Source organism: Haemaphysalis longicornis, unplaced genomic scaffold (genome assembly GCF_048455015.1).
Source record: "Haemaphysalis longicornis isolate Haplotype H1 unplaced genomic scaffold, Haemaphysalis longicornis Haplotype H1 scaffold_135, whole genome shotgun sequence".
Taxonomy (NCBI): domain Eukaryota; kingdom Metazoa; phylum Arthropoda; class Arachnida; order Ixodida; family Ixodidae; genus Haemaphysalis; species Haemaphysalis longicornis.
The window spans coordinates 292852-318845 of NW_027526240.1; the positions used below are offsets into that span (position 1 = coordinate 292852).

General features: G+C 45.2%; 1 protein-coding gene across 6 annotated transcripts; it reads right to left on the bottom strand.

Annotated features, from left to right (window-relative positions):
* Positions 1 to 1097: 1097 nt before the first annotated feature.
* Positions 1098 to 25155, bottom strand: LOC144164712 (uncharacterized). Of its 6 annotated transcripts, none has more exons than XM_077695016.1 (6): positions 25093 to 25155; positions 24866 to 25014; positions 23782 to 23845; positions 20784 to 20898; positions 6980 to 7146; positions 1098 to 1323 (listed from the first exon to the last, which is right to left on the bottom strand). In XM_077695016.1, exons 3-5 carry the CDS (start codon positions 23826 to 23828, stop codon positions 6994 to 6996), a joined length of 315 nt encoding a protein of 104 aa, XP_077551142.1. In that variant the 5' UTR covers positions 23829 to 23845; positions 24866 to 25014; positions 25093 to 25155; the 3' UTR covers positions 1098 to 1323; positions 6980 to 6993. The 6 variants fall into 6 exon arrangements, 5 of the variants coding, with proteins under 5 accessions (XP_077551142.1, XP_077551143.1, XP_077551139.1 ...); XR_013321225.1 differs by lacking the exon at positions 1098 to 1323 and adding an exon at positions 13145 to 13251 and having other exon boundaries at positions 4928 to 7146; XM_077695017.1 differs by lacking the exon at positions 1098 to 1323 and adding an exon at positions 4928 to 5331.
* Positions 25156 to 25994: the final 839 nt, after the last annotated feature.

Sequence of the window (25994 nt, forward strand, 5' to 3'; positions counted from 1 at the left end):
TTTCGGAGAAAAAGGTGCTTTAGGAGAGCACTTTAATTTAAAGTATTTGTTCCTATTAAAAGCTATTCCAATAAAACAGCTCTAAAAGCAGAATTTCATATACTCGCAGCCCTGGTATCTATAGAAGCTCCTATAAGAAATACAACTAGGAGGGTTGCGGGCTTTTAGTTCAGACATTTTGTAGTGGTAGCAAATATTTCGTTTCATACCGAGTGCCTATAGCATGGCAGAAAAAAAAGGAAGCAGCAGCAGTAACTCGGACAAGCTGTTTTGATACCACAGTTTAAGTATGGTCAAGTGGCAGGCTTTATCCATCTTGCACAAGAACGGAACCGATGGCTGTTTAATAAGTGGATGGCCTCCCCTCGTTTACTTGGCTTCCTTTGCATTCTGGCTGCGTGTTTGTGAAATTTACCCGGGGTAATTCTAATTCCTGTGTGGTGGTAGTGCTGTTCCTCATACAACAATATTGTAGTAATGATGTACACTGTCTGACCTTTTGAATAAAGCCAAGATGTAGGTCGCATACACAGTAGGGCTGGGCGTCGGTTAAAAGTTTTAATCCGATTAACTGGATAGCTTTGATCTGTTAATTAATCAATTAATCGGTAGTGTTGGTTTCGAAAGAAAAATGAGCAAAATTAATATTTTAATGGAATCCATACAACAACAATAATAATAATAATAAAATGCTGCTCCGTCCCAACAGTTTTAATTGCTGTCATCTCTGATCATACTCACATTGTTTTCTGTCGTAACGTCAGGCAGGTTATTTGAACGTAAATATGGTCCTCGGCATGTACGCACTTTCAACGCGGTACTCCTGTTTCGGTTTGCTCACATGACTTCGTCCGACTAAAAAATTAATCGCAACTAAAGCATTAATCAGAAATTTGATCGATCAATCGCCCACCCCTAATACATAGTCCATTCAAAAGCACCACATAACATTCAACGAGCCGCAATTTGTGCCCTTTTCTCGAAGGGCACTGCATGCAGTTTTTCTCTTCTAATAAAGCCTTTGCACTTTATTGAGTATAGGAGCCACACCACCATGCATAATCGCACTTTTCAGCGAATATAGGTGGCGTGACGGGGTATCCAAAATGGAGGACGGGACGATGATCGGGTTGTCGCGTAAGCGCGTGCGTCTGGAGGAAAAAGGCGATCCGGGCCCATTAGTTTCTTTTCAGACCATCTTTTCCCTTGCCGATGAGACACGAAGGTGCTTTGTCGAAGGCGAAGCAGCTTATAACGCCAGTCACAGTGTTTTGCGGCATCAGGGAGGCCACCAATGACATGCTGAGCTTCGATGGATTGTGCCTGCAACCGAATGGCGTCACCAGCCAAACGCACTGCGTGAACATTTGTTGGCACTGCAGGTTCTACAAAGGATGCTACACTTCCATCCATACTTGTAAAATTGTTCAAGCACACTTTACGAATATTTATTAGGCGCCAAGCAGAGCTCGGTAGACGCAACGAGCACAGCGTTTTGTTATTGCCACTTGCGCAATTGTGTCGGGTTAAGTGCGAATAATGGGAGTAAATTATAATTTTGTGGGCTGTTTTTACAAGGAAAGATCCAACGACGTTTATGCAGGTTACACGTAATATTGAAAATACCTAAACTAAATATCAAACACTGACGCCTCTACGGCAGGGCCAGTTACATCAGCTGTGCTGTGCTTTCAGCGCGTTGTCGGAAACGACAGTGCCGCAGTAACAAGTGTATTTATTTTTTACAAATACCTACATTGCCCATTCCTGCGGGGGGGGGAGGGGGGGGAGAGAAAGAAAAAAAAAGCAGCAAGATCAAAACAGTAATCACACATAATGCTAAAAAGAGAACGAAGCACAAACAACCCAACAAAGCACAAAATGCAACTGGAATGCAGCATTTATTAAAAGAAACCAGCACGTTAATAAAAGAACGATGCGTTCTCCTGTTGGTTCTTGGCTTCATTTTCTACTCGTTTCTTCTCGTGCGTGCGCATAGGAATGTTATGTGGCGGCACGGCGCCTTTCTTCAACCGCGGTTTCAGTGGCTGCAGACCATCTATTAATAAACGACACACTAAACTAGCACGAAAAACACACCATCAATAAAGAGAGCGAACTAAACTTACGGATATTGATCCAGAAGGAGTCAGCTTTCGCGAAGTGACTATGCAAACACCATTGTGTTGCTGACACCTTTTCCAATGCGGAGCATAGTTATCCAAACCCTTCGGGCTTTTTCATCTCTAGGAAAGGTATGAACGCTGGCTTTTCCCGGCACTGAGCGGTTTCTATACTTCGGTACACAGCAGATTCGATTGCTTTTTGGTTTTGCGTTCTCAATACCCACATTTCCGAACGCTCCGGCTGCCTTCGCCCGGGACGCCGATCATCTACAAACAGCTTCGGAAAAAAGGTGCGCGGCGGCACCAGCGTTGCTGGAAAGTGCGAATACAGTGGCGTTACCTAACTCTGTGCTTGTGATGTCGGCTCAGAAAAAAACTTCACTGAAACAAACATTGAAGCCAACTTGTGTTCTGAGGCCCTGTTGCACCCAACACTGACTTTTTTTCAGGAAATTCAATTGCAATAAAAAGTTGTGCCCAAACTGCCTCGTACCTTTTCCAATTTATTTTGTGCATTATACTACTCGCTTTTTCTCCATAGACGTTAACTCTGGATGGCTAGTGTTAGTCTCACTTGTAGCTTACGGCCTAATTATTAGGTGAAGTCATGCAGACTTTTAGTGGGTGATGTACTGGATCTCTCATAGCTGACCGGCGTGAACTTTTGGGCGACTTCACACGTGTAAAGTGCAAAATTTGGATGAGACAAAGAAGGATGACATGACCAAGTGCTACTTCCAACTAGGATTTATTGGTAAGATACACTCGCATATATACAGGCAAAATTTTGACAAGAGACAAAGGATGACAGGAACAAGTGCAACTAAGTATTACTGGTAAGGTACAATTGTGTATATACAGAAACCATGCGAACGTCAGTAAAAAAAGCAAATTCCAGCACAAAAAACAGTTATGCACAGGCACATGATAATATTTGTGACGCAGCTCATGCCCTGATGTACAAAGTATAACTAGAGATCGGAACTTCAGGCAAAATTCCCATTTTTTTCCTGGAGTCCCTGTAAACTTTGTTCAACATATAAGCACGAACTACAGGAATTAAAATAATCAACTGTTGATAGTGCCTATAAGGGCCTATTTGTATATTTGTGTCTATATTGGCTTTTTTTTTTGCCCTAAAATGCATTTTTAGGCTTGCTGAGTCCATTTTACGTAACGTGTTGCCCCAAAGCATACCATCAGAGTCAACTCTTCAGAACCTATACCTGCTATCAATGTGCAAAGACATTATGAAAATTCACAAATTAGTGACTCATGCATATGAATTTCAGTGGACAGGGGATTACATGTGTCCAGATTGAAAAAGTGTGAGGGCCACTCCAACTAGAAGCCTTTGAGAGAAACTTCCTCCTCTCGGAAACAGTGCAAGGAAGGGAGCAGATGCATCGGCAACTTTGAGGGCAGAGATTTTTTAGTCTTAAGAAAGCAGAAGGACCTGAAGGCAGTAATTTGGCAAGGAGTCTGGTATGGTGAGGGCAAAATGTGGTCGGCAAAGTGGTTAGAAGCATTCAGGCTGTGTCTTTGTAATCACCGGATAGAAATATTGAATAGTGACCATGAATATGCTGGAAGACTCAAAGCATCTTCCTGTCCCAGTGCTTTACTGCGCTGATTGAGCTAGTGTACATGTGTGTTCCTGCGTTGAGCATTTGCAGTTTTGACAGCACAATGCACAGCTGAGAGTTCCAAAGGCGACAGGAGTGAGTACAGCTGACTATTGGCATCTTGATGGGGAAGGCTTGCATAGGTGACTCCTCCTTCTTTCAGTGGAATGGCTGCTTCTATGGGCAACCCAAAGTGGGTCTCGGAAATAGTAGTCATGGGTGTATAACGCCATGGGGAAAGGTGTTTTGGTCACGGAAGGCTCGCCATAAAAATAAGAATACAGCGCTATGACCACTCACAGCTGGATGAACTTCGCTTTGTTCTGATGTGCTCTGAGCTTTGCTTTGCTTTGACCACAGAACTTAAAACAACGTGCGCAAAGGCAATATAACTGCCTAAAATCATAAAATAGCATTGCAACCAGGCACTGCTTGACATTTTCAGCCGATTTCTGGGATTATTACTGTGAGAGCGCGAACCTGACGATTAAAAATCATTTGCTGGTTCACCATTCACGCCCTGATAGCAAAAAACAAACGCTGGTGCAGAGTAATTATGAGTGACACGCATTCTTCGTTGGTAGCAGTGACGCGCGATGACCACGCCCCCTTTCCACACTGAGGTGATTCAAAAGCGTGTCAAAAATCATGTTTCCGTTGCAAAAATGAAAACAAAACTGATTTTGAAAGGCCATTTTCTGATCTAACTCCGAACAGCTTTACTTGTTCGAGCAACGCCTGGAACGCTATGAAAAGGCGTTCCCAAAGTATCGATCAAATTGATCGATTTGAATAGGCGCGGTAGCGAAAGAGTTAATAGGCTGGATATTATTATTGTAGTCTGCGTTAAAATTAGTGTTATTGTTATCGGGACAGAGCAGTTTTGTTAACAAATCAAAGTTGAATTATGCCTTCGTGGCCCCTTCAAGTTTTTTGTTACAATCTCGGCGGGTACCCGCTTCTCGTTACCATGATTTTGCAGACAGCTGTCTAAAGTATACAAACAGAGAGAGCAGAGTGCGTAGAACTTTGCTCCATCTGACCCGTCTTCTTCCCAGATTCTGAGTGATTGCTTAACCCTTGTAAGTCGGGAGCTTTTACCCACTTTCCGGCCGTTCCGGTCCGCAACCATTTTGGCAGCTTCTGGGGCCGCGAAGCAAAACACAAACAGTGCAAGAAAAACTCACAGGATATTTATTTTTTCTCTTGCAGTCTGCTTGCAACTGCTTTACTGATATTTGAGCAGTGTGTAAAACTGCTAAAAGCATTCGCCTGAGTGCAGGCTAGGGTTGCTACTGCATGTTTTGCAGAAAATTACAATTTCCCTCCTGCCACCTTTTCCTTTTCTATCCCTACAGCACAGTCCTTGCACAGCACAGTCCTTGCACAGCACAGTCCTTGCTGCTTCAGTGTGAAAGCTCTTGGAAAAAATGGCTTGTCCCAACTAGCCTTTCCTCGCACTCCATACGTGTAGACGGGCCCCGCTTTTTGGATCGAGCCCTCAGATCACCCACCAGCTGTTGGACAAGGTTGCGGCGGTACTGCAGGCTTCGCTGCTCTTTCTCCACACGATTCTGCAGCTGTGTGCACCTCCAAATAAAACTATCGACAATGTAAAGCTCTAGATGCCAGAAAATATTTTGCCACCTATTCATTGTCTTTCGACAAAATGCATAGCTCACAGTGTAATGATCCGCCTGGCGCTGCCTCCACTGCCATCGTGGTCTTCGCCACTTGCTTCTATCGAATCACTGTCATCACTACCTGATGAAGGCACGTAATTCTCTTCCTCACTGAAGTCATCATCAGTTTTGCTAAGTACACTACCGTAGAACGCGTGCAATGATAAAGCGGCCCAAGTGCAAATTCTCTGGAATCCAGAAGGCCTGTGCTGACCATTGTGCTGCACCCTAGTGCAAAATAAAGAAACCTTCAACAAACAAGGTTCACTTACATCTGAAGAGATGGCACCCCGTGTTTACAAAGAATGCGCACACAGCAGTGAAAAATACCGCAAAATTTAACCTCGAACACCCCTGTCGGGCATATCCCAACGGAGCGCTACGGCCGTTCTGCATTGCCTGACAACAGACACCGCAAAGGGTTAAGCTTCTCTGGACTCTTATTTGCGGGGTCACCATGCTCAGGAAGAAACCTGAAAGAATGATTTTCTCTCACATGGCTAAAAAGTACACCTCCCTGCCCCATGATGCATGCACAAAAAACAACTTTCATTTGGCACTAGCACGTGGCACTTGCCCCTCCAAGCAGTGCTTTCCCGCATGCCATGAACCACAGGGGTCAACTGTGCCTTTCAATAATCATCCCCGACACAACACTTTGCAACTCGATGATGGAGGTAAACAGTGCGACAGGTTCGGTTAGTGCTTGAGGTGCAAAGGTGAAAGATATGTGTTGATATGATCCCTCCGTTTCAGTTGTGTGGTCTTGCTCCAATTGGAACCCTCACCCTGAAAAAACCGAGGCTGCTTCTATCCTTATCCTAAATGAATTTGATCTTTGCTTCATCTGTAATAACTCAGCAAATTAATAGTTGCAGCAAAGCACATTAACATTTGGTTGGACATGCCTGTAAGTCCTTATGGCAAAGCTGAAATTGCATAATGGGGGAAGCTTTGCCTGCAGGTCAAAACATACCAGTTCATTCCAAATAGTTGCGTTTTTATAAACGATCGTGCCAGGTGGTTTTATTATTAGTGCGAAAAAATCCGCTTGCCCCATATCCACCCTGTAAACTCTCAAACTGCACTGTGGATAGCTCCTACTAAGGTGACCTCGCCTTCTTCAGCTTCAATTAACAGTGATACCCGAACATCCATAGCGGGACTCCAGTTTCAAATCAATAAAGCTAGTGCATTGAACGAAAACAAATTTTGCATGCAGGTTGGTCTTTAGCAACACAGCGAGCCGGCATACTTGGAAGCGATTCATGGCTACAATTGTGTAAAACAAACAAGGACTGGCAAGAAAACACAAGGACGAGTGCACACTTGGTGCTCGTCCTTGTGTTTTCTTCCTAGTCCTTGTTTGTAGTTCGTAGCCCTGTTCTTTATCACCAGTTTTTGTTTGCGGCTACCTTCCTAATCATAAGCCCAGTTTTACTTTGAATGTTTGTTATGACAGGGTTGGGTTGCGCAGGCAGACACAGATTGCACATTAGTTCTAAGTTCTGACTACATCTCCATTCTTGCTAGATTGTCTGGTTACCTGGAGGGGATATGTCAGTGTACAATGACAAACGGCGACCTGGGTGTGTCATCCCATGACGGACAGCCAGCCGATTGTACGTCAGAGGCGGAGTGAGCCGGCTGGCACTTGCTGCGCCCGTCCACTGTCTCACCCCACGCACTCGAATACCGGTGTCCGGACGAGAACTGCGCACAATTTCAACAACAGGGGTGTTGTAGCGCCAGCTCACCAAGTCGGGTACTGTGGTAAAGCACACTCAAGTCAAATAGTGCCCCTTTCGCGAACACAGTATGTAGAACGAGCCAAGAGTCGACGCATGCAAACCCTGCCCAGTACAGTGTTCCCTTCCAATCGGCTTGTAAAGATACTACAGGACGCAAGCTTTGAACAAAGGCACACACCTGGTATGTGTCAGGACACTTACAGATGATGAGCAGATTTCAAGACACTCAGTAATCTCACCACTGTTTCCCGTGTCTGTGGTCAAAAGAGACATTTAGTTCAACCTCCGTGTATATCATGACAATTCGCTTTTCATCTTCTCCGAACCCTTTTTTGGTTCCCAAAATCAATTTGAAATTCCATGGCTTTAGCTATTATCGCTTACTGTAATTCTGCTTCCGCACTGATTTCCCACGATACCACTATACTCATATTTCCATGGCAGAAACCGTGGTATCCGAAAAGAAGATGAAGAGGAGGCCCCCATTAGAGTTCCCGGGGAGAGACCTAGCTGCCATTGCACAGTGCTGGTTAAGTCAAGTCACGTCAAGTCAAGTTTATTTACCAAACCCACATCAGTGCAATCCTGGATGGTCTCCTGGGCTAAAAGCTGCATTAACTCTTTCATTACGGTGCCATAGGCCATCGGACACACAGTTCTTCCCACGTGTTCCTCCCACGCAAACCTCCCACGAAAACTAAAACGGCACCTTGCAGACAACTACTGCCATCTGGCGTATTCAAGGGCAACTCCTTTTCCAGTTTAACTTTTGTTTGTTTATAGTTAGCCAGCAGAGGCCACGGTACAAGTGAAATTTGAACCCTAGGTAGCTGCGAGTTGGGCGATCACTGGTGTTCACTTCACGCGCGCTCGCAACAGCTGCCTACCGTGGCAGGGACTTCAGAAGCTGCTGCTGATTTTTCTAATCCCAGCAGCAGTGGTGACTCCAGCAACAACGTAAAATATTCAGATTTTAGTTCTGATGAAGCAGATATTGGAGTACGACAAGGACATGCCCCCTTTTCACCCTTGGATCCTGTACAACACCAGCCAAAAAGGATGGAGAAGGGAAGGAATTGCGAGATCTGCTACGAAAAGCAAAGGAACAAAGCAGAACGAATGTCTTCTGCTCTACTTGCAATGTTTACCTTTGCTTTCTGCCATCGCATGACTGCTTCACTGAGTGGCACAGTCATCAAGGACGCTAGATTGACGGGCCTTTAAAAATACAGAAAATGGTGCACAGGATTGATGTATACAGTCAAACCTCAATGTAATGAAGCCGATAAAATTCGTAATTTACTTCGTTACCGTGAAATTTCGCTACATTGACGTCGCGTGGTTACAAGGTGTGGTTACGTGGCGGGGTTACGTGGCGTGCATACACGGCTGGTGCACTGTTTCTGTTGGAGCTTAATTGCCTACGCAGGCTTATGTAACTGTGAACCACATGGAGAGTTTTATGCCCGCAAAAACGCGCCTTGCGAGCCACAGGCGCACTGATGCAGCTGTGGAGACCACCCGTGCGATACGGGTAGCTCCAGCGACCGCTTCTCACCGCTCACTGAAATGCTACACGAGCTGCAAACGAAGTTGTTCATGTGGGCAAGAAGCTGATAATGTGGGCGAAATTTGCACTGTAATATGGCACCCGCGCCACCTAGGAAAGCGCCCATCAAATCAATGTGGGAGAAGCCTGACGCCCATCAAAATCGTCACGCTCCTCCGACTGCCACGCGTGGTGCGAGTCGCTTTTGGCCAAGGCAGAAGCCGTCGTCTGCCCACGATCGCAGACGCGGCAGTGAAAAAATGCACACACAAGGCTCACGAGGACCCACAAATGCTTTGCCGCGCACTTGGTGGAACGATGGAACCCAACAAGCATGAGCGAACTCGAATGAAGGGCAAAGCGGCGGCGGCGCCACAAGCAGTTTGTAGGCAAGGAGCTCCTTCACGCACTCCCGTGTCTCCAGTATCCATGGCATAAGGTGGCCAATAAATGTTTATTCTCTCGAGAGAGACCCGTTTCAGCACTTGCGTCTCCCAAAATCTACTTCTACAACCAAAATTTCGTGCCTGATTGTCCATAAAACTTCATTACATTGAAATTTTGGCAAACGGGACTTCGTTACACACAGGGTGAAAATACATGGTATGCATACACTTGCAGTTAAAGGTTCGTTACATAACGGGTTTCGTTACATTGACGTTTGTTACATCGAGGTTACGACTGTATAAAGAATGATAGCTAAGGAACCTAGAAACAACTTGCATATTTCAGATTTTCTGAAATAACTTTGTCTCAGTACAGTTGCCTATTTCTATTGTATTTATACTTTTTTGTGCATTTTTAAATGCGCAGCATTAAAATTAATGCATAGCAGCCATGACTGTGTAATGACCTGCATTTCCACAAAAATTCCGATATGGCGGAAGTTTCACCTCTAATCGTTATAAGAACGTAAATGGAGATAATTGGTCAGACATAATTTTTAAAAACCAAAAAATAAGAAAAACAGAAAAAACCAGCGATAACGGCGAACCATGTACATAACGCCCTGCATTCCCACAGAAATGCAGATTTAGTGGAAGTTCCACCTGCAGTCATTATAATAGCGTAAATGGAGATTAGCGTAAATGGAACAGACTTTTGGAAAACAAAAAAAAAAAAATAAGTAGAATAAAGATAAATCAGTGAAAATGGCAAACAGTGTAATGCCCTGCATTTCCACAAAAATGCAGATTTGGTGGAAGTTCCACCTGTAATTGTTATAATAGCGTAATGGAGATAAGTGGTCAAAAAAAAACTTTGAAAAACTAAAAAATGAGGAAAAATACAAAAAAAATAGTGAAAATGGTGAACCGCATATAACGCCTGCATTTACATGAAAATGCAGACTTGGCGGAAGTGTCACCTGTAATCATTATAATAGCATAAATGGAGATAAGTGCTGGAACAGAATTTTAAACAGCCGAGAAATAAGAAAAATAGAAAAGAATAGCGAAAACGGCAAACCATGTAACGCCATGCATTTTCACAAAAATGCGGATTAGGCTGAAGTTACACCTGTAATTGTTATAATAGCGTAAATGGAGATAATTAATCGAACAGAATTTTGAAAAAAAAAATTGGCTCCAATCCACACTGTGAAGGTGGTTGGAAAGCAAAGCTTGAAACGACACCCACAACAATTGCCCATGCGACGTAACTTGAATTCACACACGTGGCTCTACAAAGAGTTAAACCAGAGATTCTGCCAGTGGTTACCTGGAATTCGCAGGGGCGGCGTCCCGAACGCAACAGCAGCGTCGGCCCTTTTCCCTCCTCTCCATTTCCTTTCGCCCGGCCGTGAGTCGGGTGAAAGGAAATGGAGAGGAGCGTGTTTCGAAGGGTGAAACAGCGGAACCTAGCCATCCTGATGTGCTAGCTCGGGGCTACACCACCGCGCGACACAAGCGCAGACACCGAAACAATTCGGCACGTGAGGTTAGTGATTCCCATTTATTTAAACTAGTTAGTTTAGCAAGTTTGAGAATTGTGAGAAAGCTGAGGGAACTCTTATAATCACTATTTATCAGAACCAGTTGCTCCTTCTGCCTTTTGCAATACCTAAGTTAAAGGGGCCTCAAATAGGCTTCTGAAGGTCGCCATTTCAATCGCGCAATCGCTAGAGTACCGCTTCACGACAATGTATACCAAATATTACACCTCTGCGTAAAGCAGGGGCCGCACAAACACACAACAAAGATCCTTTCTTTCTTTCCTTGCTCACCTACCGCTTCCTTGCTGCCACACTGTCGGACTCTGACATGCGACAGACGGCTTGTGATGCACCCTGTGATGCACGAAGCTCTGAACAGTACCGCTGCGCTACTGGTGGGTCCCGTTAAATGCTGTAGCCAATCAGCGTTCCCCGCTCTGGGGGAAACACGGTTGTGCGCGGCGCTCCTGCACCGGCGGCACAGCGTATGCACCGGCGGCACGGCGTATGCACCGGCGGCACGGCGTATTCGTTCTGCACCGGTGGCACGGACAAATGTAGATCGTCGCCATCCGTTACACGAGCTTAGCTGAGTTTGTAGATGTAGTGCGTCGTTTACAAGGTATGAATAACGCTGCAAAACACGGAGTGTCTCTGCGGGCACAAACACCCGCTACACGCGCGACTGCGGCAAGCATCTGCTTGCACAGTCGACAAGCAGCCCACTGTGCGCTGTATACACGATACAGCATACACTGCAGCAGCTAAAACTTGTCACTGCACGCCAGAGCAGGACTATTGCTGAAAATCAGTTTGCAAATACGTGAAAGGGGGGTGATAGTGCAGTAAAAGATTGCGTAAGGGATCGTCATCGTCGCGCCTTGCAAAGCACTGTCTGGATAACTGCTGCGATGCTAAGCCTTTTCCCAGACCTCGGTGGGACCAGTTCACCGCGGCAGCGCGACATGCCGAAACGTTAGAAAGCCGCTATAGTCATTGGTGGCAATCTTCAATTATTGTCGTTAGCGAGCATGTTGTGTTTGGAAGCCCCCTATCTGGCCTTCAAACGCTCGTTTCCGCTACTATAAAATTGGCGTGCCGACGGGGCACGGCTGGCGCGAGGAGCCATTTGATGCGGGCCGGCCACCGACCGACCCCACTGAGCAGTAGTGGATGTAGTAGGCAGAGCTGGGCCGTCGTCTGCTAAAAAAAAAAGAAGCGTGACGTACCGCCGCGCGGAGCCAATGGCTGCACGCATCTCTAACCAACCCTGTTTCTCTAGGTGGTCTTGCACCTGGTCAGTGACGTCACCGCTTCCATAGTGCTTTGGAGGCGCGGTGAAAGAGGAAATGCGCCACGCCTTGTTGCGGGCCCTTTTTAATGAACGATAACTCGGCTAATACTGAACGCTTTTAAACCATTTTTGCGGCAGGACGTTCTATGAACAGTACTCCAACGATTTCCCATGTAAAATCGGAACCTTTGGAACCCTGTTTAGGGCCCCTTTAAAACACAACCGAATTGGTAGCGTGTCTCTAGCGGCCAGATGTCTGTACGTGATTGACGATTGTAGGGTTTGAGGCGCCGACACAACGCGGGCAATGACGCACGGTGTAGTGGAGAGCTTCGGATTAATTTTGACCATATGGGGATCTTTTAGGTGTGCCGAAATCTCATACACACGGACGTTTTTGCTTTCCGCCTCTATCAGAAAAGGGACGCCTGGCCTGGAATCGAACCCGCAACCTCATGCTCAGCAGCACAATGCCTTAGCCACTGAGCCACCGCGGCGGGTTCTCTGTACGTGGTCTCTACATTTTGTTTTCCCACTCTGCAAACGAATCCTTAGTGTATCTTTGTTGTACGACGACTTAATTCCGTCGGTCCGGGTTACCCAGGAGGTGCTGTCAAACGAGTTAATCAACCCATGAAGAAAGCATGCAATGGACGCGAAACTGCACCAAAACAGTCCCAAAACAACCGTCACTAAAGCAGACGACAAAGCCGACGGAATGGTTCCCGTCGTCGCGCCTGTCGGTGCGCAGGGATTGCTGAGTAATAGCGCGTTCGCCGTGTCATCTACACTGTGCTCCGTGAGTGAAAACCACCCTCCCCCTCTTAAGCCGCGTTGAGAGTTTCTTGTCCCACACACTGCGAAGGAACCGTTGGCTGGTAGAGGTAGAAAGCTTTGCTTTAAAAGCTAAGGCATAAGAATGCTACACATTAGTAGGCAACCCACAAGATCAGGCTTTTAAAGTCTGTCCAGTCTGTGAAGTCTGTCCAGCACAGTGCCAATATGACCCAAGATTGTTGTTCATGTTCTAACAAAAAAAAAAGACTCATGGCACTTTTGACTGGGAAAATCTTCAAGAGCATTAAAAGTGAAAATGAAGATTCTGAGGAATCAAATCAGTGATCAAAGAATTGAAAAACCCAGACAAAAATTTGAAGTGGTGTTCAAAGTACTAGTTCACTTGCCTGCAAGTGGTTTCTGAACAGGTCCCACTTGGCCCCAAGTGGGACCTGCAGCTTGCACGTCTACAGCACCGACCTCTGCCAAAAATGGGATGGCTGCAGCCTCATGCCTGCATGTTCAAAAACAATAGATGCAACGCATTTAGAAGTTCACACGAGGCATGTAAACAAGTCGGTCTTTCTGAATAAGGATCCTGTGTACATCCCTGTTCTTTAAGGGGCCCTGCAGCACTTACCATCGACTAGTAGGAATGGATTTTGGGGCAAAGTTTATTGTCCCAGCAATCTGCTCCCTCAACAATTATGAAAATCCGTCCACTATCTCCGAAACTACGCGTGATGAGAAATCGACCATAACCGTTCCCTCTCAACTCGACCGTGGACAACGCAACGAAAGCTGCGCGCTCTCTCCCGGAGAGGGGGCCGGCTCGCGGCGTTTTCTCCGGCAGCCTTCAATATGTGACAGGCCGGGGAGTTTTCTCCTTTTCTCTGGAACATGGAGGGGTCTATTTCTGGTCTGGTGCCACAAAAAAGCAGGCATGGGTGCCTACTCGCACGCGCGCTTGGGCTGGTAGGGCATTTTTGAAGCAATAAACATTTGTTGTCGAGTGGTCTGGTTGAAAGGGAAGTATTGAGCTCATCACTCAAACTCCGCGCGCACTCAAAACACAAAAGAAATGGCAAAACTGTGCCTACAAGTTCAGGCATAGAAGAGGTTCACACACAGCGCCGACGATGGCAGATCATCGTCGGCCCAGGCGGATTGCTTGCAAACAAAAACGCTTATCCGCGAGCCGGTACAGGAAGAACTGTGCGCAGGCTGCGGAAAGGAGCCAGAAACCATCCAACATATTGTAACGGAGTGCAAAAGTATTTATCCAGTCCCCAGTGAGGGAGCCATCCAGCTTCCGGAGGCCCTTGGCTTCAAGGTTAGCGGGAAAGTGAATTGGACAGCAGCTGGTTAGTAAAAGAAGGTTAGAAATGTTGGTGGGAAAAGAGCAGAGAACAATCAGGGAAGACATGTGAACAAAGAAGTCAAACTAGCACAAAAATTTCACAAAAGTATTTTATTTTTATATTATTTTTATTTATTTTGTTTGATTGTATTTTTTTGGCGAGGTGATTGTACAGTGGCGTTGCGACTAAGGCCGCTGTGCATCACCACCCCGTTACAAAGGGGAAGCCGCTAAGCATCACCATCGAGAGTTTTTCTTGTTTTTCGTCGTTGCTTCTTTTGTGGAAGTAAATAAGCAATATATCTATAGTTCACCTTTAAAGTTACTTATTATCATCAAAACGTTCGTGGTTTCAAGTTATTTTTCCCAATTTTAGGACTTCTGCTCACGAGATTACTTCCTCGGTGAGCTGGCCCCGGTAAAGTGTGTTTGGGGAACACACTCAGCTTAAAGTGCGTTCCTTGTAAAGTGTCATTCGCATTTGCCGTTTAGCTGCTCCCAAATTACATTTTAGCCAAATGCACTCTGTGGAAGTGCACTTAAATAGGCACGTTTGACAGGGGTATAAGCTAAGCATCGCGCAGGTTTACTTGCACTGCTTAAAGAGGGTTGCAGGGTCCCTTTAAGCCCAAAATTGCCTCGGCAAACCAGAAAGTGACAACACGCACTAAAGGTAAGCAACACAGCAAACCATGACACGTCCACGACTATTAGTATACCAAATAAAATGCCCCCATGCACGTATAGATGGCTAACCAGCGAAACTGTAACGTGCGGCCAGTGCTCACCCGTCGGTTACTCCTTATGGTCCATTAAGTCTGTTCTTATGCCTGAGGTGCAGCATCGGCACGGCGCAAGCAAGCTCGTTCCTGTTTATGCTCGCGGCGTCGGTGATCCCAAGCTGCCTTCTCCTCAAGAGTACCTGTGATGCTTGGCCTTCCCATTTCACAGTAATGCGTGGCCAGCATTTGCCATGGCCGTGCTGATGCTATTCCGCTAACAGCATTGCAGCCCCACCCCGCCGTTGTCACTTCAGCTGTGCATCACGCAGTAGCTCGCTGCTCATGCGCTCTGTTGCAGAACTCTTTTTCGCTCCCTCATTCTTACTTTAACTTTCTCCAATCTAGTTCTTTCGTGCATGCGCATGGGGTTGTTCCGGAAGAGTTTTCTGCAAACACAGAACCACCGGATTTTCCTTTTGCCTAGCCATAAAAAGCTTCATTTGAAAACCATCAGTGTAAAAATGGGTTCACACACTCAATTTCAAAAGCATGAGCTGCGCATGGAACCTTGTGGCAGTTAACACAGAGTGCACCAGGAGGAAATGACATTCCAGAATAAGCCACACGGAACAATGGAAGCATGGAAAGTATGGGATTTGTTTTTAATCCCTAAGGCATTGAAATCACCATCGTCTATGGAGATACTCCTTAATATACTATGTAGAGCATCTGGAATTGGAGTTGTGAATGGTTTTACTGTCCTTCTATTGAAACTTTAATCAACTTGAACTACACAAGCACTTCAGTAACGTAGTTAAGGGCGCTTGAAAAAACTGCATCCGCCTTGTTCAGGTAGAAAAGTGGCCATCGCCATCGAAGTTTGACGGCAAACCTGTTCTATCATGCCCATCATGCCGATGAACAGACAGCGAGCCATAGGTTGGGCTGCTCAGGCTACCAATCTGTGATCCAGTCACAGCCAGAGGCGAAAAATTTCTGCCATTCCGTTTGCCTCTATTGGGGCATGCATCAACTTTTGGTGGAGCCAGGTCAAGCATACAGTGCGCTGTCATAGCTGTGGCGGCTACCAATGAACCCCAGTTACCAGATACCAGCCATAAAACGAGTGAAAGAGTAAACCAGTGAGTGAGTCACTGAGTGTGTGATTTAGTTTATGTTATCAAGAGGGCTTTGAAATTTGAAAGAACCAGATTTTGATATTTTAGTCAACCCCATTCTAGCCTTGAAAGACTCTTAACCGAATAGGTAAGAAGTAAAGAAAAACTTCAAAAATATTACAATACACGACACCAGCAGTAAAGCAATACTATAGGGAAGATTTGAACCAGTTATCAATTTGTTTACTGCACATTATCATGCAATTGACCACACCAAACGGAACCAAAGGCAGCACTATCATCGCCGAGTCATATTTCTTGGAGGTGGCTGAGTTCTTCAATGCTTTTCTGGTCATGAAACAGCCGCTCAAGTTTCGTTTCGGCACAAATGCTACTGCTAGGGGCGCCGCCACTGATCAGAGGGCATCCAGCGGCCACGGCGTCCCCCGTGTGTGGGGCCGTGCTGCGGAAGCAAAACGTGCACTCACTTTTGGCGGCGTTTTTTCTGCAGAAACACGGTCTTGGTAATTATGCCCTGAAGGCTGCTACAAAACAAAGTAGGGAAGAAGAGAAGGTCTTATAACTGTAGCCATACAGAGAATCTGTATAAGGCAGAACGGCCGTTCAAAACGATCGACGGATGTAAGGATTTGATTGTAAGAAATTTATCGGCCATGGGTATGCATAGGAGATTTACAACGAGTTAAGTTCCACGACGGTTTACATTCTTCTGCAAACCCTTGACCGCTGCGTCTCTCTTAGCCTTGCCTGGCTATAGCTCGGAACCTTGAGAATTGATTGCACAGCATGGACAGAGCATGGAAAGGGAAGTTCTGGAAATCATGTTGTTTGGTTCTAAGGAAAATTCCCGCACATGGAAGCCCAAGTGGCTTGGTCAACATGCTCCATGCTGGTATTCATAAGTGCTGAGGTACCAAACTATTTTTTTTTTTACTTTGCGTGAGGTGGATATAGTGCATTAGCGCGCTCAGGATTTTTGTCGAAGGGGGGGGGGGGGTTGAAATTTTGACAATACAAAATGTAATGTTATATAAATAAAAATATAAGAGTAAACATTAATGGAACTAAGTAATATAAAAATATAAATAAATAATTAATTAAATATAAATAATATAAAAGAGTAGTTGTCGAGTTTTTCTTATTTTCAGAGGTGGAACAGGGTTCATGGGTTGGGGAGTAGTCCTGGGAGCAGGCAAAAGTGCCTTTTGTAGCAGGCTTGGAGCAGTAACCAGAAAGACCTTTTGGAGCAGATTTGGAGCAGCCAGAAATGCCATTTCTAGCACATAAAACACCATTTCACAGCATTATGGTGCCTCCCTAATCTCCCTACAAGCTGCTGTGAAAGTCCCCTGCCAAGTACCTTTCATCTGTCTACTATCTCAGGTATTCTACCATGCACTAGAACCTACTCTGAACAAGGAACACAGTTATTGTACTTTATCTAGAGGTTTAGAAAATGCGGAGTTACCTACCTTCAGCTTAGCAAGCGTGTCGCATTATTACCGTTCCAAGGTCAAGCCATCCCCTCCTGTATATGGTCAAACCTCACGCGCAGAGTCGAAAGAGATCAGATAACAGGCCTCACTTCATGTCCCGTAAACGGCAGTGTTTATGCGAACCCGCGGCAGCGTTTCATAAAACAAGGCGTTTGCTTGCATTTGTTTCTATCGAACAGCAGTTTCAGTGCGTGCAAAGCTGAACATAGCTTTTTCTTCACCCGTCACAGGATTCCGAGAGCCGATGAACTTACGCCTTACGCCACAGACTAACGTAACTAGAGCGTGTCAGATAACTAGAGCGTGTCAGAAGGCACGATTAATGTTGGACCATATCCCACTAAGCAAAGCTAACCTCAAAGTTGAATTGAATTGAACTGAAGTTTATTTGTTTTTTTCTGAGTACAAAAAAATGGGGGAAAGGCCACCAGCCTTCCCTCGGTTTCACAGGGAGTTCATTTCGAATTTCAAGTTCATTTCTATTTCAAATTTACAGGCGAGAATGAGTAATTACCTCAAAACAAAAGCGCACCAAATTAACAAGCAAGGGCAAAGCATCCCAGACCCTGTTTGTTCCATACACGAAGCAACGGAAATTTGCGGGCAGCAAAGCTAGGATCGCCAAAAATGGGCGACTAAATTGGTGTTCACCTCCAATAAACTACAACCTTTCATGCTGATATTATTTTATTTGTGATGAGACCCAAAAACATTTTACTTTTGGTCATTTTCCATGGATTGTGGCGCAGCGGCCGACACCGGCAAACACAACCATGCAAATGCAACATGCAGAAATTCAAACAGATGGCGCGTAGTGCCTGCGGCCTTGGGACTCAGTTAACATGGGCCATGAGGCCCACCCTGTATGGGCGACTAAATTGATGTTCACCCCCAATAAACTATGTACAACCTTTCATGCGGATACTACAACCTTCCATGCGGGAAGGAGCTACGGAATAAGTGAAACCTCTCAGAGATTCTTACGCATTCTGAAATTTCCTACTGATGGACACTTTGTATGTCACCAAAAATTTTCTGGTTCTTTTTCTTAAACTACTACAAGTTATATGCAAGTTGGTCAGCACAGTCTTAAAATTAAAAGCACATATTCTTCAAAGCTATAAATGTTGTATAAATGCGCATACCTTGTTTATATTACGCAAGAATATGTCTGTGTACTTTTTTGTTTACTTTTTTTATATGTACGACTGCTGTACACACGTGCATGCACAAAAAGTTGTACACCCTCCCCACTCCTGCTAAGCCCCAAAGGGGCTGCAGTATGTTGAAACAAATAAATAAATAAATAAAATAAAAGCTCATGCTCATGTTTTATTCTTTTATTTTTTAATACCAGTAAAACAACATTTTTTTTAGATTTAACTAAGACAGGGTTCAGGGACAAGAATTTGCAGACATTCAAGGATTTTCAAGGGCCTGCCAAAGCATTTTCAAGAGTGCAGGGGAGCACATGCATTAATGTTTCACTACAGTTTTCACACACTAAACGTTTGCTTCTTTACATCTAAAAAAAAATGACCTGAAGAAAAATCTCTTCGGAACAGCTCCACCCTTTGGAAGTGGACAAGTTTACCCCCCCAACAGTTGTACTGAAGGAGCTTTACAAAAGCCATGCCATCTTGAACTTCTTCAAGTCCACAAATGCTCTTAATTTTAATACACAGTCTCGAATAGCGAGGCACATAACACCCCCGGCCATTCTCATTCCCCAAATTTCTGTGTTCATTAGGGGGGAGGGATTGACGACTCTACTGGCTCTGCCCACCATCATACCCATAAAAATAAAATATTCCAGTAAAGCTTAGGAGCTAGATGCACTGTGCTCTCACATTCAGATTTTTATTCCAGTAACGCTTAGGAGCTAGATGCACTGTGCTCTCACATTCAGATTTTCGCTGATCTGTGCTCATTTTTATTTCACCCGGGAGTGCCAGCACCATTCGTTTTTGAAACGTAGAGAAGCATAGCCATGGCAGGCACAGCAACGGGAAGATATGTAAACTGAATCACAGGATGAGGCAATGCTTAGAAAACAGTATGGAAAACTGGAAGGGGACCTATGCTAATTTCTGCCTTGTCTGATGCAGGGATTTCATTCTGTACAAGCTATTGTATAAAGCAGCGCTACTGCACCCCCAAGCTGGCTTTAAATTGTAAAAGGCCTGTTCTGGATGGGGAGTGTGCAGGGCCACACTGATATAAGCCATGAAAACCCGGTCATGTAATCGGGTCTCCTCTTCGTTGCCCAAGGAAATCAAGGGTTTGTAAGAAGAAGGAAAAAATTTCAGGCTTTCAAGGCACTTGAAAACTCAATTTTCAATTTCAAGGGTTTTCAAGGACCTGTACAACCCCCAACACCCCCATGGCAGAGTAAGTGAAATGCAGAATTACTCTCACCTGCCTGTTGGGACTGAGACCGTGCGAAAAGCAGGGGAGACATTGCAAATGTGCAAAAGAAAATGCCACATGGATGGAAAATTATTTCTTTGCGGCTTCCTCAGACCCAGCTTCCGAGTGCTTTCCTTATTCGCAAACACGAGGTGCGGTACTGTGAAACAAAGATCACTCTCGCTAGGGCCAGAAGGTAATGTCGTCAAAAATAGAATGAGTGCGTGGGATTCAAAGTACACAAGTGAATGACCTTTTAAACATTTTTAAAGCAAAGCTTTCTACTTCTACCAACCAACCGTTTTGTCGTGGTGTGTGCCACAAGAAACTCCCAACGCGGCTGGGGAGGGGGAAGGCACTTTTTGGGTCGACTACGGAGTGAGATAAAGAGGAGCGTAAAGCAAAGACCATAAAACATAAAAGACCAAAAACCATAAAACAAAGAAATAAGACTATCTAGGGCAATAAATAGGGATTAATTTAACAAACTTCTGAAACCAACTGGTAAGCAGCAGCCGCCAGGGGCGCTGCTTGCAACAGGAGTTCCTCAGCCAAAATTTTCATCACAAACGGGATTCCTAAACGGCCCCGAACGACACACCTTGCTCTTCTAGTACACTGCATCACCGCAAAAGGTGGACATTGATTATGTGCGGGCGACTATAACTGCACGTACAAATTGCTTGACATTGTGATGTCGATCAATACAGTGTATCATGGGGTCCTCCATCATTTTTCGAAGGCCAAAAGGGGTCCCCGGCACACTGATGGCTGAGAACCATTGCATTAGTGTATGCATGCTGCCAGACTCACAACCAGCCTGCAGCTGTGGGTCTGCACATTTTTATGGAAATCTTGACTGCAATATATCACGGAGTAAATGATAGAACTGCACTGACATCTCCCAGCTCTGTTCACACCTGCCTTGGAGATCCAACTTTCTTGGGGAAGGTGTCAGCTGCCACCCCAGTAGTACACAGCACAAGGCACTCCTCCGAAACAGACAGAACCACTGGATATCCCCTCATGCAAACCCTGCAGCAGGAAGAGCAAAATCAAGGGATACATAACATTGCATCAGGGCACACGTCCAATGCTCCTGAAAGGCAGCTTGTCTAGATTAGCCTAACTTCACCAGAATCATATAAGAAACAGCAGCTTAGAAGAATGCAGCACTACTTCGTAAATATGAAAAATTTTTAACTGTCGAGGATAAGGGCATGCATATAAAGTATCAGATTCAAACATGGTTATTACAGCACAGTAGAGACTATAGAATAATCAGGCACAAACAACCCCTAGTAATTTTTATCGCTTTGTTACGGTAGACAAGACCACGTTATTCTAGACAGATGGAAATAGATGTGCTCATTATTCTAAGATGCCTCATATACTTACTGCCAAGTTACCTATAACAAGCTCCCTTCATATAATGATCAGCTAGAGTGACAATCATCCACTATCCTGTCCGTTCTGGTACAGTTCCAAGAGTATGAACCGGAGTATACACAGTGTTGGCTTCAGATGCCAGCTGCAATAGCATGACCATTCTAAATGCACTCTCATTCTTACTCCCGACATGCACATTTCCACAGGTCAGCATGGTGGCACGGCCGCTGGATGAAAGGCGCACTGACATGCGGCCTGCCGCATGCCTCCAAAGCGGTGTGAGTGCGCCTAGAGCCAAATACTGCCACCACGGTGCCACCGTTCCGGGACTGGTTGCGGCAAGCGCGGCCCGCGGGACGTCGGCTTTCGGGCCGTTTATTTCGAAGTGTGGGCTTATCATCGGCGTTCCATGCTCCACATAAGGCATTTACCAGCACTAATGTTACGCCTGTTAGAAGACAAATACGATTAGCGGCGAGCTTCATTTGGTCAAGATGGAAGTTAAATTCCGTTCGCAGCAGCAGCATTACGTGTTGATAGTGCGCCTTCTGTCTCACATTGCTGTGTCGTTGTGTCATACATCGCCCGGCATGCTCTTTGTGACCTCACGCCCGACAGAGATTTACGTTTTGTCTGCAAGCTGCGACTTCAGAGAATATATTAAAATTCCGGACAAACAGAAACAATGTTTTTGTGACGGCGCTTGTTATTTATGAGTGCCAACACTTCTCAATGTTTAAGACATAACCAACTTTTTTGTAGGTTTTTTCTTGTGCACTAAATAAAACACCACAATTCGTTTAATCTCACGGCACATATGAATTGATTACACGTTTAGTTATGAAGTAATGCTACTATCACAGATATATCGGCCTTTTTTTATTTTGACAATATATATATACAGTTGAATGAAAAGCAATTCCAGTTTCTACTTGATATTTTTGCTTGTTACCTGTAGCCTCGAAAAAAAATTAAGGAGAGCATATGGAATGTCCGGGTCGACAAAAAATTTAAAAAAAATTTGGCGAGCTCGGCAAGCTAAATTCTTGCCCGGACACAAAAGAAAAAAGCGAAATTGTACAGAAATTCCAGAAATTGCCTAATAATGCGTAAGCATTCAAACACCGCTTTTCCATTTCACATTTTCTTCCTTTCTTTGCTATTTTAAACCAACAACTACATAATTATTAATAGTTCTAACTGCGGGAATTACGCATTTTTTGTGCAGATACAAGGCATTACACATCTTGCATTATGTAGAGATTATGCTTGGGTACTCAAAAAAGAAAGCTGACATGATAACGTATGTGAAAATTTTCCTACGCTACGAAGATTAATTCAAATTGAAGCGCAGTATGTTAACAGAGCAAAACTACCACAATGTCTTTAGAGCGCACTAATTTGAGAACATACGGGTGCTGCTCCCGGAGCCTGGCCGTTAGCTTCAGGGATAAATGCATATGGGTTTGAATCGGCGATGAAATAACGAAGGAAATGTACCTAGCGCTAGTTCTCATCGCAAAGTTTGAAAAATGCTTAGCAGCTAGGAGAGTGGACCGTATGCACTGTCTCTTGAACACAGCACGGTGCATTTATTTTTCTTTCTATACAACCTCTGTAATCAAGTTTTCAGTAGCGCGTTTAAAGGCATTGTCGTGCCTGCGAAAATGAAACAACCCATATCTCTATGCGCGGCAAGACATGATCGAGACAGTATAAGAGTATCAAAAGACATGCATAGCAAGATGTCTAGTCTTTTGAAATCCTTTTTCAACCATCCTATCGCGTGTCCTCGTTTTACGAGGTGCGCATTCCGCCTGGCCAACATGTTTTTGCAAAGAAGTGTCTTTAAGGCAAGCTTTAATCCGTCGCCGGCAAATATTCATCACTCTCCCATGTGTCGACACCGCGTTTCCCGAGAAAAGGTGACATTTTTTAAATTTCGGACGAATAAAGTCCCACCAAATACCTGCTGCTTGAACTGTCACTAATCGACTTGCGGCTTTAAACTGTGCAACGCGGTTTACGTGCTGTGTGTGTGAGACTTTTTTAGACAAACCTAACCGGTAGTTATCATCTTTTTGTTGAATATTATCTTTTTTAACAAGGTTGTCGGATATGGGGTATCTTTTTAGATTTGTTAGATTGAAAATGTATTGCCCATATCTCATTGAAGAATTATTTTACCTTCTGGCTGCTTCAGTCACGGCCGGGCGGTTGGATCGAGCGACAGACTGGCAGACAGACATACATACATACATACATACGGACAGACAGTTTTTGCGGTTGAGTAGCCCAGGAATGACAACAACATCTTTAAAACCCGTGCACTGGCTGTCTCTCAGCCGGCCAGTACCCGAAACCAGTCCCCGAACGCTAGCGCCACGAGGGAGTCAAGCGGCGGCAAACGTAAACACCACCACTCACGCCCTCGCCCGTTGAAATCCGGGCGACGCGGCAGGCCGCACCTTGCGTGCGCTCTCATCCAGCGGTCGTGATGGTGGTTTATACACAGTATCAGGCACTTACCCAAACTTGGCACAAACACGCTCCTCTGCACATCCTCCCGGACCCATGGTGGCACTGCATGCCCCTGCAAAGTGTATATGCCAAAGACACACCTGGGTTATGAAGTGTGCCATAGTGGAGGGGCACTGGATATACCCACAGGGCACCCTCAAAATGCACCGGTGGACAAACATCATGAATCAGCTTCATGCAGCGTGCCCTTATCAAGTGCACTGGAAGAATGAATGCGGCATCAGCCTAATACCAAACGTTTTATCTCACTGTATCATAAGAATATGTGCCGCAGAAAATTAGCTTGTTAGTAGAGCATTGTGCTACCAAATGAATAATATTAAAGTTTGGCAGCAATGCATTTCTAGAAAGTTAGTAACAAAATTATTACACGGGCCCCGAAAATAAAGTAACGTATGCCTGCTACCTACGTTGTTGCGCCAAAATTCTAGCGCCAGGCCTGCAACAGCTTGCTACAGCATATGAATTTCAGCTACCACAGACTACATATTGAGAGCACGGAATGGCAATAACCCGAGTAAATGCACGGCTGACAAACCCACCGCACGCCTTCCGTATCTATTAATACTAAAAGTAGTCGCGTAATAACGAAACGCAGCAAGCTTTGGACTGGTAAAGAAACATTCCACGCACCCACACAAGCGTGAACCATGGTATTGCCGAAAAAAAAAAAGAAACAGGTTTCTGAAGACGCACTCCAGGGCATCAGAAAGTGATGGTATCGTTCGCTTTGCCAGTTTCCGCAACCCGAGTTGCTATCTGCAAGCGACGCTGCATTTGAATGCGGCAACTACAACACATGCGTCCGCTAGCGCAGCTCACGCCAGGATCTCTTCGAAAAACATTTGATACAGACCAGAGAAGTGAGGGGCCAGTTCAGTTTATGCGGCGAGATTTTGGCTAACCACTTCCGGGTCGAAATAAATTTGTTAGCACCTCTTGCACGGAGCCCGCGCGGAGCCACGCCAATCCGCGCGGGCAGTGCGAGCAAGGAAACGCACCAGGCTAGGGAAAATCTAGGGCTACGCTGGTGTTGATGGTCGGGGCTGGACTCGAAGAGTGTCTCGCTTGCCTTTTGACCCTGCTACGTCTTGTCAGCGCATTCTCGCTCGTACGATGAAGCTTTGGTGATCAAGCAGGAACAAGAGACGGCCGGTGCACCTTCGGGATCCCTTGAGATGAAGCACACAATGGCTGGAACAGCTGGCCGACCCCTGATTCCTGAAGGAGAGGGAATGGCTGAGAAAATTGGTCAAGGCTTTAATAAAACGCGCGAATGCAAAATGTAGTGAACGTTACCTGCGGGAACTTCGCATTATGCTCATCGATGCTCATATTTAAAACGCGCCGAGTATACCTGTGTTGCCAGATCTTAGCAACACAAAATCATGCCATAGTGGCCAAACTTTTGTTATCATGATAAAAAAATGCAACATCTACCATTATTCTAATTTAACTAAACTTACTTTTTGTTTGTCAATTTAATATACACGTTTTACAATAAACAAACTTATACTTTTTAAATAAATGTGCATGTTGCCAGTACTTAAATTAAGTGTTTAAACACTGTTGCCAAAATTACGCAGTCTTAAAAAGTCTATGTTTTTGTTTGATGGTTTGTTTTGCATATATTATTTTATTGTTGTTTTAAATTGTGCGTCCTATGTTATGGTTGCGTTATAATTTAATTTTTCGCTTTCTCATTAGGGAGCTCTTCGTTGCCAATCGCCCGGACTAAGAGCATAAATGGATAATGCGCTGGTTTTGGGGTAATTGATGTGTTAGTTGATGCGGCGTGTACCTAGCGTGTACCTGGTTTACCTGCGGAGAAAAGGTTGCTTGAGAGGAAGTGGCTTAAATTGGTCTGAGAAACTGTTCAGCCGTTTGGCGGCAAACCCTGCGGCCATGCGCAGGCGTCTGGTGAAAAGTACGCCGTAAACACGGTGCTTTGTAGTGCCACGGCCTCTCGATCCCCCCCCCCCCCCACCCCCCCCCACCCCCCCCCTTGGGCACATGGAGGGCGGCCGTGGCAGTGCAAGTCCCTAAGCTGAGCCAGAGTCCCTCAATGCTCTGCCACTCTGATAAAATCTGCTTTTGGAGCACTAGAACTACGCCAAAACGCTTGCTGCACTGCGTAATGCGGAGGAGCCATGAATTTTAGGGGCGAAGGGCCGAGGCTTGTCCGTCCGGCGTCCGTGCTC